We start from the raw sequence: 14,738 nt of genomic DNA on the forward strand, positions 1-14,738 counted from the left end.
TTATCCACAATGTTTTCCAATCTGTACACTGAGCAAGCTGTGAAGGATATCAAGAAGGAATTTGGAAAGACAATTACAAGTTCAGGGTGAAGTAATAAAACTTTGACATTTGCCAATGATATGTAATTCTGTAAGAGGTGCAGTTGACTTCGAAGAGCAACTGAACAGAATGGATACAATCTTGAAAAAAAAAATTATAAAATGAACATCAACAAAAGTAAAACATGACTAATGGAATGCAGTCTAATCAAATCAGGCAATGCTGAGACAATCTGATTAGGAATGAGAGACTAAAATTAATAAATGAGTTTTGTTACTTGTACGGCGATATAGAGAGGATATAAAATGTATGCTGGCTGTAACAAGAAAAGCATTTCTGAAAAAGATGAATCTGTTAAGCTCTAATATAGGGTGTCCCAGGAGGAATGGTCAATAATCAGGGACTGACATGAACTATGATGCAAAGCAAAAATGTCTGACATGGACTTTAAAAGAGCTACGAGCACTTTCTCATCTTCGCTATTGTGAAATACCTCTTCTACTGAGCAAGTGCTCATAGCTCTTAATGAGCGCATTTAGAGTCCATGTTTACTAGACTTTTTTGCTCTGAATGGCCATTCCTGTCACATCTCTGAATGTTAACTATTCTTCCTGGAACACACCATAGAAGTATAAGTGTTAGCGAGTATTTTCTGAAGGTACTTGTCTGGAGCATAACCTTATATGAAGAAAAATGTGGACAATAAGATTTTTACACAGGAAGAGAATAGAAGCTTTTGAAGTACAGTGTGACAGGAAAATGTTGAAGGTGAGATGGTAGATTGAATAGCTAATGAAGAGGCAATGAACTGAATTGGAGAAATCAGAAATTTGTGGCATAACTGGATTACAAGATAGGATTGGTTGACAGGACACAACCTGAGGCATCAAGGAATTGTCAGTTTGGTAATGGAGCGAAGTGAGGGGAGTAAAAATTGTATAAGGAGACCTAGATATGAATGCAGTGAACTGTTTCAAATGGAGGTAGGTTACAATAGTTATTCAGAGATGAAGATGCCTGCAAAGGATAAACTAGCATGGAGGGCTTCAAGAAACTAATCTTAGAAGTGAAGACCACAAAAGCAACATCAGGAGATATACAGGGTGTTACAAAAAGGTACGGCCAAACTTTCAGGAAATATTCCTCACACACAAATAAAGAAAAGATGTTATGTGGACATGTGTCCGGAAACGCTTAATTTCCATGTTAGAGCTCATTTTAGTTTCGTCAGTATGTCTTGTACTTCCTCGATTCAATGGAGCACGTTATCTTGATTTCATACGGGAATTCTACCTGTGCTGCTAGAACATGTGCCTTTGCAAGTACGACACAACATGTGGTTCATGCAAGATGGAGCTCCTGCACATTTCAATCGAAGAGTTCGTACGCTTCTCAACAGCAGAATCGGTGACCGATGGATTGGTAGAGGCGGACCAATTCCATGGCCTCCACGCTCTCCTGACCTCAACCCTCTTGACTTTCATTTATGGTGGCATTTGAAAGCTCTGTCTACGCAACCCCGGTACCAAATGTAGAGACTCTTCGTGCTCGTATTGTGGACGGCTGTGATACAATGCGCCATTCTCCAGGGCTGCATCAGCGCATCAGGGATTCCATGCGACGGAGGGTGGATGCATGTATCCTCGCTAATGGAGGACATTTTGAACATTTCCTGTAACAAAGTGTTTGAAGTCACGCTGGTATGTTCTGTTGCTGTGTGTTTCCATTCCATGATTAATGTGATTTGAAGAGAAATAATAAAATGAGCTCTAACATGGAAAGTAAGCGTTTCCGGACACATTTCCACATAACATATTTTCTTTCTTTGTGTGTGAGGAATGTTTCTTGAAAATTTGGCCGTACCTCTTTATAACACCCTGTATACAGTCATTTTTCCTTCAACACATTCATGAATAGAACAGAACATGGAGTTCATAATTTTGGTACAAATTACTTCCTGCAATACACTATTACAATAACTTGTAGTGTATATATGTATTTAAAAGTGTGTTCCTATTCATCATATTAATCATCCTAGAGTTAGTGTTCTTTATTTTTGTGTTTGTTCTGTTTTAAAACAAGATAATTTTCTTCTTGAATTAAAGATACAAAAAGGGCATTTCCTTTCTCAATAATGTTTCATATTCGACAACAGCAAAAAAATAGTGTGCAACAAAGTGGACATGAGATTTATCTAAATATGCATGTGATGTTCCTACCGCTCCCAAACATGACAATGATGGAACTTCTGAAGAGGAAATTTAGTTCATATCTGACCATTTGAGAGTTAGTTAACTGAAGAGGCATGTTATGTAAAAACCCCCACTAAATGTTTTGCTGTTAACAGAGCTTCTATCATGACAAAAATTCATGTGCTTAACTGTAAATAAAAGACTTCAAAAGCAGCATTTTTTGCTAAATAAGACTGATTACCAGCATTACGATGTTTAAAACTAATTTTGCTTTCTCCCTCATACTTTCCACATAAAGGCATTTAGGAAACTGTAATGAGTTACAGTTTATATAAAATACATAGTACAACTCTTATTTGAACTTGAAAAGGAGAAGAAAAACATTTTAATTTGGGGAGAAGTCGGATTTAACTATTTTACTATTACTCTCGTGGCCCCACAAACCTAAGTCAATTTCTGACCTCATCAAGAAGCCTTCTCCACACTGTACCACCCTTATCTTGCATTGCTCCAAATATCTGAAGCTCCTTGGCCATAAGATCTTTTCATATTATTTTCAGTTTGCCTAAAGGTCTTTGCTCTACAGGTTTCTTCACTGATACTTCTCTCAATTCTGATCCCTCCTCTCTTCCATATATGTGCCCAACCCTTCCAGCCTCCTTGATTGCCTCCCACAAAAATTTGTGGCTCATTATATACCTATCTGTTGTTCCTTCTTCACTATTTTCCTCCCTCACAAATTGATCCAGATACCTGCCACAGGATTTTCATTTTGGAAAGCTTTAGATGTCTCTCAGTGTACTAATCTAATCTTCATATTTCCGCCCCATATAATAATACTGGTCTGATTACAGTTTTATACATCCTTATCTGGGTTCCTCTTGACAAAATTTTGGATGACAGCAATTTGTCGAGTGAATACGATTCTCTGGATGCCACTTTTATTTCTTGTTTCTCATCATTTCTGTTATTTGCTACAACCACCAGATATTTAAACTCTTCTATTTTTTCAATCACATCATCATTGGTCTGTAACATCTCCCACCTTTTTGTCTTGTAATTTCTTTCTACACTCATGAATTTTGTTTTCTCTTTGTTTACCTCTCATCCAATTTACTTTGCCGTTAGAAACAGCTTTCTTGCCCGTATTTTCAGGTCATATATACTTTCAGCAATTAGTGCTACATCATCTGCGAAGGCCCATTCATTTCTATTCCTAAGCCAATTCCCTCCTCTGCTTCACTTTTAGCATCCAGTGCCTCTTGTAGCATTACACTGAAAAAGAATGGTGATATTCAATCTATTTGCCTGACTCATGTTTTTTCGTTAAAAGCCATGGAATATTCGCCAACATTTTCACTATCCCTTTTCAGCCTTCCAGTGGAACTTTTACAAGATTTGTAATCTCTTTGGTATCCCAAACTTCTGCATTTTCTCCCACAATTTTTCTCAGTTTGTGCTATCATACGCTTTTTAAAATCAACAAACAATACTGCCATAGTTTTGTTGTACTCCCAATATATTGATACTGCTTCTTTCTACACAAATGTGTGTTCAGTGGTGGATTGAGTTTTCATAAATTCCACTTGCTTCTCATCTATTATCTCTTTTAAAAATGGTTCCCATCTTTTCTGGATAATATCTGAGAACACTTTGTAAGCTGTGCTAATCAAGGAGACGCCTCTATAATTATTGCCCTTTTTATGGACTGGTACTATGACTGCTGCTTTTCATCCAGATGGCATTCTCGTTTCAAATTTGGTCACAAGTTCATGTACTTTTTTCATAATTGCATCTCCTCCCTTCTGTAACAGTAACCTTCAAAAAATATAGTTGCATAATCATTTTTTGTTTCTTTGCCTGTACACGTCTGCAACTCCTGATACCCTCTGTAAGCCCTGCACAACAGTACAGTGGCCCATCACTATAGGAGCCAAAACAAAATGGTACAGCCAATCACTATTTTATAAATGGACTTGTCATTTAATTTTGGCTCCTCTAAAGGTAAGCCACTATACTGTGATGTAGGGATTTCAATGGATATCAGGAATTGCAAACACTTGTACCCACAAGCAAATAAAAAATAATTATGAAACTATTTTTGCAAGGATTTGGTTAAAGCATTATGACTACCCCTCAAAGTGTTTTATTCTTTTTTTTGTTGCTAAAGGCAGCAACAAATTTATTAAAGCATACGACATTCACTATATTCCAATTATTCTAATGTGAACACGTAAATATCCTTTTATCATCAAATACAAATATTTAAATCGAAAATTAATTCAAGTGATATCAACAGAATTGTTACATGATAACAAACTTACCTCCTTCTTCAGTCTTTTAAGGTGCAGGAAAACAGCATTCCCTGTTTTTCGATAATGCTGCTCGACAAAATCTGCCCCTAGGCCCAAAAATGTATTCAAGCAGACATATAACCCGGTTTCAGTCTCCTGGAATAGGTTTTCGGAGAAATATTACAGTGATGTACACAAATTTTTATAACTAAAATGATAGTTTCACATCAGCTTTGCTTATTACTAAAACCATGAATTTCTCTCTCAACTATCCCCCTCTCACTCGTTCGCGCACACTCACACATGCACCACAAGCTCCACCCGCATCACTTTAAAAGCATACATTATGTAGGAAGGTCAGGCTCTGAATGCACATCTGCAGTACATAAAATAACTGGCAATTCTGAAGTGGTGTGATCAACGCCACGTTTTAAGTCTGAATGAATAGCCACAGGTAAAATAAAAGGTTAGTGTCAAGAACTAAATGGGCATTTTTGCATTAAGATCACATTCAATGATTACGTTCACATCCCCCACCCCCCCCCCCGTGCCACGATGCACATAACTACCATACATATCTACTTACAGCTCTACTTCACCTCTTCAGTACTCAGCAACCAATGAGAGTCTCATGGTGGTTGTTTCTAATAGGGACATCTTGTGTTGAGACTTGACCACTATTCCTAAAGTGGAAGCAAAAGTATGCCTTGAAGATCTACATGACCATGACAATGCCATGAATTGTTTTGGAGAAGAACAGTTCTGCCTCTCCATAGTAATGTAGAGACTAGTATAATTACAAACAGAAATTACAAATGCTTTTCAAATAGAACTGTAATTAGCAAAACTTCAGTTCTTTAATGTTGCTGGTTCTGTATCAATTATTCACAGTAACAGTTACAAGGGCAGTTCAATAATAAGTAATGCAACACATTTTTTTTCTCGGCCAATTTTGGTTGAAAAACCCTGAAATTTCTTGTGGAATATTTTCAAACATTCCCACATCGTCTCGTATAGTTTCATTGACTTCCGACTGGTGGCAGCGCTGTACGGAGCTGTTAAAATGGCGTCTGTAACGGATGTGCGTTGCAAACAACGGGCAGTGATCGAGTTTCTTTTGGCGGAAAACCAGGGCATCTCAGATAATCATAGGTGCTTGCAGAATGTCTACGGTGATCTGGCAGTGGACAAAAGCACGGTGAGTCGTTGGGCAAAGCGTGTGTCATCATCGCCGCAAGGTCAAGCAAGACTGACTGATCTCCCGCGTGCGGGCCGGCCGTGCACAGCTGTGACTCTTGCAATGGCGGAGCGTGCGAACACACTCGTTCGAGATGATCGACGGATCATCATCAAACAACTCAGTGCTCAACTTGATATCTCTGTTGGTAGTGCTGTCACAATTGTTCACCAGTTGGGATATTCAAAGGTTTGTTCCCACTGGGTCCCTCGTTGTCTAACCGAACACCATAAAGAGCAAACGAGAACCATCTGTGCGGAATTGCTTGCTCGTCATGTGGCTGAGGGTGACAATTTCTTGTCAAAGATTGTTACAGGCGATGAAACATGGGTTCATCACTTCGAACCTGAAACAAAACGGCAATCAATGGAGTGGCGCCACACCCACTCCCCTACCAAGAAAAAGTTTAAAGCCATACCCTCAGCCGGTAAAGTCATGGTTACAGTCTTCTGGGACACTGAAGGGGTTATTCTGTTCGATGTCCTTCCCCATGGTCAAATGATCAACTCTGAAGTGTATTGTGCTACTGTTCAGAAATTGAAGAAACGACTTCAGCGTGTTCGTACGCACAAAAATCTGAACGAACTTCTCCTTCTTCATGACAACGCAAGACCTCACACAAGTCTTCGCACCCGAGAGGAGCTCACAAAACTTCAGTGGACTGTTCTTCCTCATGCACCCTACAGCCCCGATCTCGCACCGTCGGATTTCCATATGTTTGGCCCAATGAAGGATGCAATCCGTGGGAGGCACTACGCGGATGATGAAGAAGTTATTGATGCAGTACGACGTTGGCTCCGACATCGACCAGTGGAATGGTACCGTGCAGGCATACAGGCCCTCATTTCAAGGTGGCGTAAGGCCGTAGCATTGAATGGAGATTACGTTGAAAAATAGTGTTGTGTAGCTAAAAGATTGGGGAATAACCTGGTGTATTTCAATGCTGAATAAAACAACCCCTTTTTCAGAAAAAAAATGTGTTGCATTACTTATTGAACTGCCCTCGTACAAAAAAGCTCATATTTAGAGTTACACACGTACAAATCTTCTGTCGTAAGTCACACTTATGGGAAACATACAATTAATTATGATTTCTTATTTCTGATGATGTTCCTTTTTCTTTCTTCCCAATATTCTTCATCTACTTCCTCTATTTGCTGTGTTCCTCAGTGAAAATTATTTGGCAATTGATTTTTTGCTTTCCTGAAAACATTCAGAGTTCTTGATTTTGGTTGTAAAGTTCTTTCTTTTGGGCATCTTCTTCACAAAACATTTTTTCTATATTTTTGTCACCAATAATTTAGAATTTTTGAACATTTTTTATCATTTCAAAGGTTGTGTCTACTGATTTCAAAACATCCAAAATGTTTGGCATGTACTTGGTTTTGATGTAGATTTTTTCAAAGCCTCTCATCTCATCAATTTTTCCAAAAAGTTTTCTCTGAATTCCAGCTAAATTTATGCCTTGACAAATACAGCTGATTTTGACTCTCCTTGTTGGTCCCAGTTTCACTTTCTGATTTTTTCCAACTTTTAGTACTGCATTTTCCCATTCTTGGATCATATTTTTGAAGGTGCAGTTAAAGAGCATGGATGATAGTCTCTCTGCCTGACTGGTGTGCACATTTAAAATGATTCGATAACTTCCTGAAAAACTTCAGCATAGATTTAAATAGTGACCCGTCCAGCTTTGCACGGATAGTACTTAGTATTTACAGCCACATGATTTGTCTGTTGCAGCAGTAATTTTGTTTATGGGACACTGTGTACAGTTGTGATTAAAAATCAGAAAACATTTAGATAACTCAATAGTTTAATTTAAACTATTTCCGGCCAAGCAAACATGTGGATCCTGAATAGTGGCAGCAACCTTTTGAGTAGTTGCAGGGGCAAAAGTCTTGATGACTAACTGACCTGGCCTTGTAACACAACCAAAACAGCATTGCTGTGCTGGTACTGAGAATGGCTGAAAGCAAGGGGAAACTAAAGCTGTAACTTTTTCTGAGGACATGCAGCTTTAGTGTATGGGTAAATTATCATGGCGTTCTCTTGGGTAAAATATTCCGGAGGTAAAATAGTCCCCCATTTGGACCTCCATATGGAGACTACAGAGGACGACGTCATTATTAGGAGAAACAAAACTGGCATTCTACAGAACAGAGCATGGAATGTCAGATCTCGTAATCGAGCAGGTACGTTAGAAAATTTAAAAAGGAAAAGGAGTAGGTTAAAGATCAAAGATATAGTGGGAATTAGTGGAGTTTGATGGCAGGAGGAACAAGACCTCTGGTCAGGTGAATACAGGGTTATAAATACAAAATCAAATAGGGGTAATGCAGGAGTAGGTTTAATAATGAATAAAAAAAATAGGAATGTGAATAAACTACTATGAACAGCATAGTGAACGCATTTTTGAAGTCAAGATAGACACAAAGCCCACACCTACAACTATAGTACAACTTTACATACCAACTGGCTCCTCAGATGATGAAGAGATTGAACAAATGTATGATGAGGTAAAAGAAATTATTCAGATAGTAAAGGGAGATGAAAATTTAATAGTCATGGGGGACTGGAAGTCAATAGTAGGAAAAGGAAGAGAAGGAAAAGTAGTAGGTGAATATGCACTGAGGGTAAGGAATGAAAGAGGAAGCTGCCTAGTAGAATTTTGCACAGGGCATAACTTAATAATAACTAACATTTTGTTGAAGAATCGAGAAAGAAGACTGTATACGTGGAAGAGACCTGGAGACACCGGAAGGTTTCAGATTGATTATATAATGGCAAGACAGAGATTTAGGAACCAGGTTTTAAATTGTAAGACATTTGCAGCAGCAGATGTGGACTCTAACCACAGTTTATTGGTTGCGAACTGTAGATTAAAACTGAAGAAACTGCGAAAAGGTAGCAATTTAAGGAGATGGGACCTGGATAAACTGAAGGAACCAGAGGTTGTAGAGAGTTTCAGAGGGAGCATTAGGGAACGATTGACAAGAAAAGGGAAAGGAATACAGTAGAAGAAGACTGGGCATCTTTGAGAGATGAAATACTGGAGATAACAGAGGATCAAGTAGGTAAAAAGACGAGGACTAATAGAAATCCTCGGGTAACACGAGATATTGAATTTAATTGATGAAAGGAGAAAATACAAAAATGCAGTAAATGAAACAGGATAAATGGAATACAAACATCTCAAAAATGGGTGACAGGAAGTGCAAAATGGCTACACAGAAATGGCCAGAGGACACATGCAGGGATGTAGAAGCATATATCACTAGGTGTAGTTAGATGTCACCTACAGGAAAATTAAAAAGACCTTTGAGAAATGACCACCTGGATGAGTATCAAGAGCTCAGATGGGAGACCAGTTCCAAGCAAAGAAGGGAAAGCAGAAAGGTAGAAGGAGCATACAGAGGGTCAATACAAGGGCGATGTAACTGAGGGCAATATTATGGAAATGAAACAGAATGCAGATAAAGATGAGATCAAAGATATGACACTGCGTGAAGAATTTTGTAGAGTGGTAAAAGACCAAAGTCAAAACAAGGCCCCGGGTGTAGACAACATTCCATTAGAAGTCACAGTTGCAAAATATTAACTCGAATTCTATACACATGACTGGAAAAACTGGTAGAAGCCTACCTTGGGGATGGTCAGTTTGGATTTCATAGGAAAGTAGGAAGACGAGAGGCAATACTGACTCTATAACTTACCTTAGAAGAGAGATTAAGGAAAGACAAATCTATATTTATAGCATATGTAGACTTAAAGAAAGCTTTTGTCTATGTTGACTGGAATACTCTCTTTTAAATTCAGAAGGTGGCAGGGATAAAATACAGGGAAAGGAAGGATATTTGCAATTTGTACAGAATCCAGATGGCAGCTATAAGAGCCAAGGGGCACGAAAGTGAAGCAGTGGTTGAGAAGGGAGTGAGAAAGGGTTGAAGCATATCCCCGATATTATTCCCTCTGTATATCCCACGTATCGGGTCTGGCTTTGATTCCCAGCCAGGTTGGAGATTTTCTCTGCTGGTAGACTGGGTGTTAAGTTGTCCTCATCATCAACTCATCCTCATCACTGGCACACAAGTCACCCAATGTGGCGTCAACTGAAATGAGACTTGCACTCGGCGGCCGAACTTCCCCGGAGGTGGCCTTCTGACCAACAATGCCACATGCTCATTTCATTTAGCAATCAAAGGAAACAAAAGAAGAATTTGGAGTAGGAATTAAAATCCAGGGAGAAGAAATACAAACTTTGAGGTTTCTGATGCATTGTAATTCTGTCACAGACAGCGAGGGACTTGGAAGAGCAGTTGAATCGTATGGCATGAAAAGAGGATATAAGATGGATATCAACAAAAGCAAAATGAGGATAATGGAATGTAGACGAATTAAATCAGGTGATGCTGAGGGAATCAGATTAGGAAATGACAAAGCAGTAGATGAGTTTTGCTATTTGGGAAGCAAAGTAACTAATGATGGTTGAAGTAGGGAGGATATACCAGGTGTACCGGTATGAAATGAGCTTTAAGACGCAAATGTGTCGATAGGGATCATTTGTTGTGAACGAGCCTTAATTTTTTTTTGTTTGGTTGGTATGACATCTGTCAAAGATATTTAGTATACATCAAGTCATGGAAGAAACATCATCATATGTTTTCATCGTGTTAACAAAGTCGAATTTTGTACCAGAAAGTGATGATTTGCGGAAAGCATTAATTTTTTGTTTTCATTTGAAAAAAAGGTGCTGCAGAGTCGCGTTGAATGCTTGTCGAGGCATATGGTGATCATGCTCTATCAGAAGCAACATGCAAAAGATAGTTTCAACAGTTCAGAAATAACGATTTTGATGTAAGAAATGAAGAACGTGGAAGACCACCAAAAAAGTTCGAAGACGCCAAATTGCAAGCAATATTGGATGATAATGATACTTTGAGTCAGAAGCAAATGGCAGCAATGCTAAACGTTGCACAACAAACAATTTCTAACCGTTTGAAAGATATGGGAAAGATCCAAAGGGCCGACAGAAGCGTTCGATCTCACGTGTCGGCTTTGACCCGTGACGTAAGGGTGTTGTGGTGTGTGACGTCATTACGGCACGGAGTTTTGTTTGTGAGTGTGGCGTGTTTGTAGATGTCGTCGTGTTGTGGTTTGTTGTGCCCTCTGGTGGTATGTTCAGGGTTTTCGTTTGTTTGGTGTATTGGGCTCAGTTTGCTGTTGCTCAGTGGTGAGTGCTTCTTGCGTATTTTTGAAGCGGAATTTGTATCAGTGAGTTAACGGTTTTGTGTGAAGGTTAGTGTAGTGATGATTGCTGTACGTTGGGTGGCTTTGTTACTAAGTGTAATCGCTTGTGGTTTTTTGTTCAGGAATGGATATGAAAGACAAGATCAATAGTTCTCGGTTGAGGGCTATGATGGGGGACACAGCTTTAGAGCTGATTAAGTTCCTACAGCTTTTTGGCTTAATTGCCGAGGTGGTGAAGTGCGGTGTGTGCCGTGAACCAATGAAATTGGTTAAAGTTCCGGCCTCTCGGACCAGGGATGGTTATATGTGGCGCTGTCGCAAAGATGACATATGGCGTTCCATATGGCGCGGTACCTGGTTCGAGAAGTCTAGGTTGGGCATGCGTGAGATTGTTATAGATCCCCACAGAGTTTTTGCGCGCATGAGACTGGTGTGAGTGAGAGGAGTGTTTTAGATTGGTATTCCTTTTGTCGTGAAGTGTGTTCGGAATTTATTAAGTACAGGGGTAAGTTGGGGGGGCATGGGGTTGTTGTGGAGGTGGACGAGTCACAGTTTGGGAAAAGGAAGTATGGGAGGGGGAAGTCTGTGGCTGGTCTTTGGGCGTGGGGGGCTGTTGTTCCGGGGTGCGGGGGTTCCGAATGTGTTTTTAGGGTTGTGGAAGGGAGGTCGAAGGCTGAATTAGTGGGGTTAATTGAGGAATATATAGAGCCGGGGTCCACAATAGTTTCTGATGCTTTTTTTTTCTTATAGGAGGTTGGTTAGAGGGGATTTAATCATTTAGTAGTGAACCATAGTTTAGAGTTTAAGAATTATGAGACAGGGGCTTGTACTAATACAACAGAGGGGATGTGGGGGGCGGTTAAGTCAGTTCTTGGGAGGGGGAAGAGGCGCTCTTCCAACCTTCAGTCTCATTTAGATGAGTACTGTTGGCAGAAGAGCGTCCCAGAGGGCTATTGTATTGTTCGGGTTTTCTTAAGGGCTGTGGGTAAAATGTATAGGCCGAAAGTGGTTAGTTAGGGTGGTCTGGGTAGGTAGGTGGGTGGGTGGCTGTGGTTCAGGGTGGGGTGGGTGGTTTATTTTGTTCTATAGTGTTTGTTAAGGTGGGGGGGGGGGGGGGGAGGGGGAGTGTGTTTGTTTTTTGTTTTAGTTGTGGAGGATCTATTTTGTTGAAGTTTTTGTTGAGTTGTAGTGTGTGATTGAGATGTTTTTTATGTTGCATTTGGTTTTTGTTTGTGGGTTTTTTATTTTGCGGTCGGGGGAGGGGGGTTGAGGTGTGGGTGGGTTGGGTTTTTCTTTTGGCTCAGTATTTTTTCGTTGGTTTGCGTGTGTGTGTGTGTGTGTGTGTGTGTGTGTGTGTGTGTGTGTGTGTGTGTGCGCGCGCGCGATTGTGGTGGCCAATCTAGTTTGTGGGGCTGGAACTTTCTTGTGTTAAGTTCTCATTTTTTTGTTTTTGGCGTATGTGTTGTGTATTGGGGTATAGGGAAGTGTTTCATTGAAATTTGTGGCTGTGAAGGTTGGTATTGGTGTTGGTATTGGGAGATGTTTTTGAGTTACATAGGTCAAGGGTAGTGGTCGATCCTAATTTATGGGACGGGGAGCTGCTGTTGAGCTATATAGTTGGAGGGAAGTGTTCAATCTCAAAGTTTGGTGGAGTATGTTAGTTTTTGTAATGGGAGATGGGATCGGGAGCTGCTGTTGAGCTATTTAGGTCAAGGGAACTGTTCGATCCCAATTTATGGGATCGGGAGCTTCTGTAGATCTGAGTAGGTCAAGGGAAGTGTTTGTTGTAATGTTTGGCAGTGCATTTTGATTTTTGTATTAGGAGATGGGATCGGGAGCTGCTGTTGAGCTATATAGGTCAAGGGAAGTGTTCGATCCCAATTTATGGGATCGGAAGCTGCTGTAGATCTGTGTAGGTCAAGGGAAGTGTTTGTTGTAATGTTTGGCGGTGCATTTTGGTTTTTGTATTGGGAGATGGGATCGGGAGCTGCTGTTGAGCTGTATAGGCCAAGGGAAGTGTTTGATCCCAATTTATGGGATCGGGAGCTGCTGTAGATCTATGTAGGTCAAGGGAAGTGTTTGTTCGTAATGTTTGACAGTGCATTTTGATTTTAGTATTGGGAGATGGGATCGGGAGCTGCTGTTGAGCTATATAGGTCAAGGGAAGGGTTCGATCCCAATTTATGGGATCGGGAGCTGCTGTAGATCTATATAGGTCAAGGGAAGTGTCCGATTCTAGATAATAATGTGTTTTGTGGTATTTGGTGAGTTTTGTGATGTCGATTTTTTTCGTCGTTTTTCGTGGTTTTGTATGTGGGTGGGTGGCTAAATTTGTTTATATTTAGTTTCTCCCCACCCAAAAACCTCCAATTTCCCACGCTTGTCCTGTTAGAGTCAGGCTTTTTGTGAAACGTGTGTGTGTGTTTGTTTTTCAATGTATTTTCGTCTTTATGATACGTATGCAACGATTTTATATCTGCCATATTGGAATTGTTGTTTATGGTCGTTTCCGCCATATTTGTGACGTCATGGGTCAAAGCCGACGGGTGGGATCGGACGCTTCCGTATTTCCGATCCAAAAGTGTGGAAAATGGGTGCCACATGAATTGAATGAAATACAGATGGAAAACCAAAAAACCAGTTGTCAAATTTTGCTTCAAAGACATGAAAGAAAACCAATTTTGCATCGAATAGCTACTGGCGATGAAAAATGGATTTATTTTAAGAATCCTAAACGGGAAAAATCATGGGTTAATCCGGGACAACGATCAACATCGACTGCAAAAGCAGATTGATTTGACAAGAAGACAATGCTCTGTATTTGGTGGGATCAGAAAGGTGTGGTGTACCATGAGCTTCTAAAACCTGGTGAAACTGAATACTAATCGCTACAGACAACAAATGATCAATTTGAACTATGCACTGATCGAAAAAAGACCAGAATGGGCCGGAAGACATGGCAAAGTAATTTTTTTACACGACAATGCACTTGTACACACAGCAAAACTGGTTCAGAATACAATCAAAACACTTGGCTGGGAGCTGCTACCCCCCCCCCCCCCCACCATATTCACCAGACTTGGCCCCTTCCGACTACCATTTGTTGTCATCAATGGGACACGCATTGGCTGAGGAACACTTCGATTCCTACGAAGAAGTCGAAAATTGGCTGTCTGATTGGTTTGCTTTAAAAGACGAACATTTCTATTGTCATGAAATCCACATATTGGCAGAAAGGTGGTCAAAATGTATAGAAAGCAATGGTCAGTACTTTGAATAAAATGTTTTTACTTTCCAATTCAAAATTAGTGTTTCATTTTCACCAAAAAAAAAAAAAAAAAATGCTCATTCATACCGGTACACCTGGTAAAATGTAGACTGGCAATAGCAAGTAAAGCATTACTGACAAAGAGAAATTTGTTAACACCGATTATAGATTTAAGTGTCAGGAAGTCCTTTCTGAAAGTATTTGTATTGGGTGTACACATGTATGGAAGCAAAACATGGACGATAAACAGTTTAGACAAGAAGAAAATAGAAGCTTCTGAAATGTGGTGCTACAGAAGAATCCTGAAAATTAGATGGGTAGATCACATAACTAATGAGGAGGTACTGAATAGAAATGGCGAGAAGATGAATTTGTGATGCACCTTGATTAGAAGAAGGGATCGGTTGGTAGGACACATTCTGAGGCATCAAGAGATTAGTAGTTTAGTACTGGAAAGAAG

The 14,738-nt window shown here is 39.9% G+C and overlaps 1 protein-coding gene across 1 annotated transcript in view; it reads right to left on the bottom strand.

Annotated features, from left to right (window-relative positions):
* LOC124605544 (ubiquitin carboxyl-terminal hydrolase 5) overlaps nucleotides 1-14,738 on the bottom strand; it is a 164,658-nt gene that overhangs the window by 144,377 nt on the left and 5,543 nt on the right. The window contains exon 2 of the mRNA XM_047137302.1: nucleotides 4,557-4,682. Coding sequence (XP_046993258.1) covers nucleotides 4,557-4,682 — 126 coding nt within the window. The remainder of the gene's footprint in view (nucleotides 1-4,556; nucleotides 4,683-14,738) is intronic.

The sequence above is a fragment of the Schistocerca americana genome, chromosome 3 (genome assembly GCF_021461395.2).
Source record: "Schistocerca americana isolate TAMUIC-IGC-003095 chromosome 3, iqSchAmer2.1, whole genome shotgun sequence".
Lineage (NCBI taxonomy): Eukaryota > Metazoa > Arthropoda > Insecta > Orthoptera > Acrididae > Schistocerca > Schistocerca americana.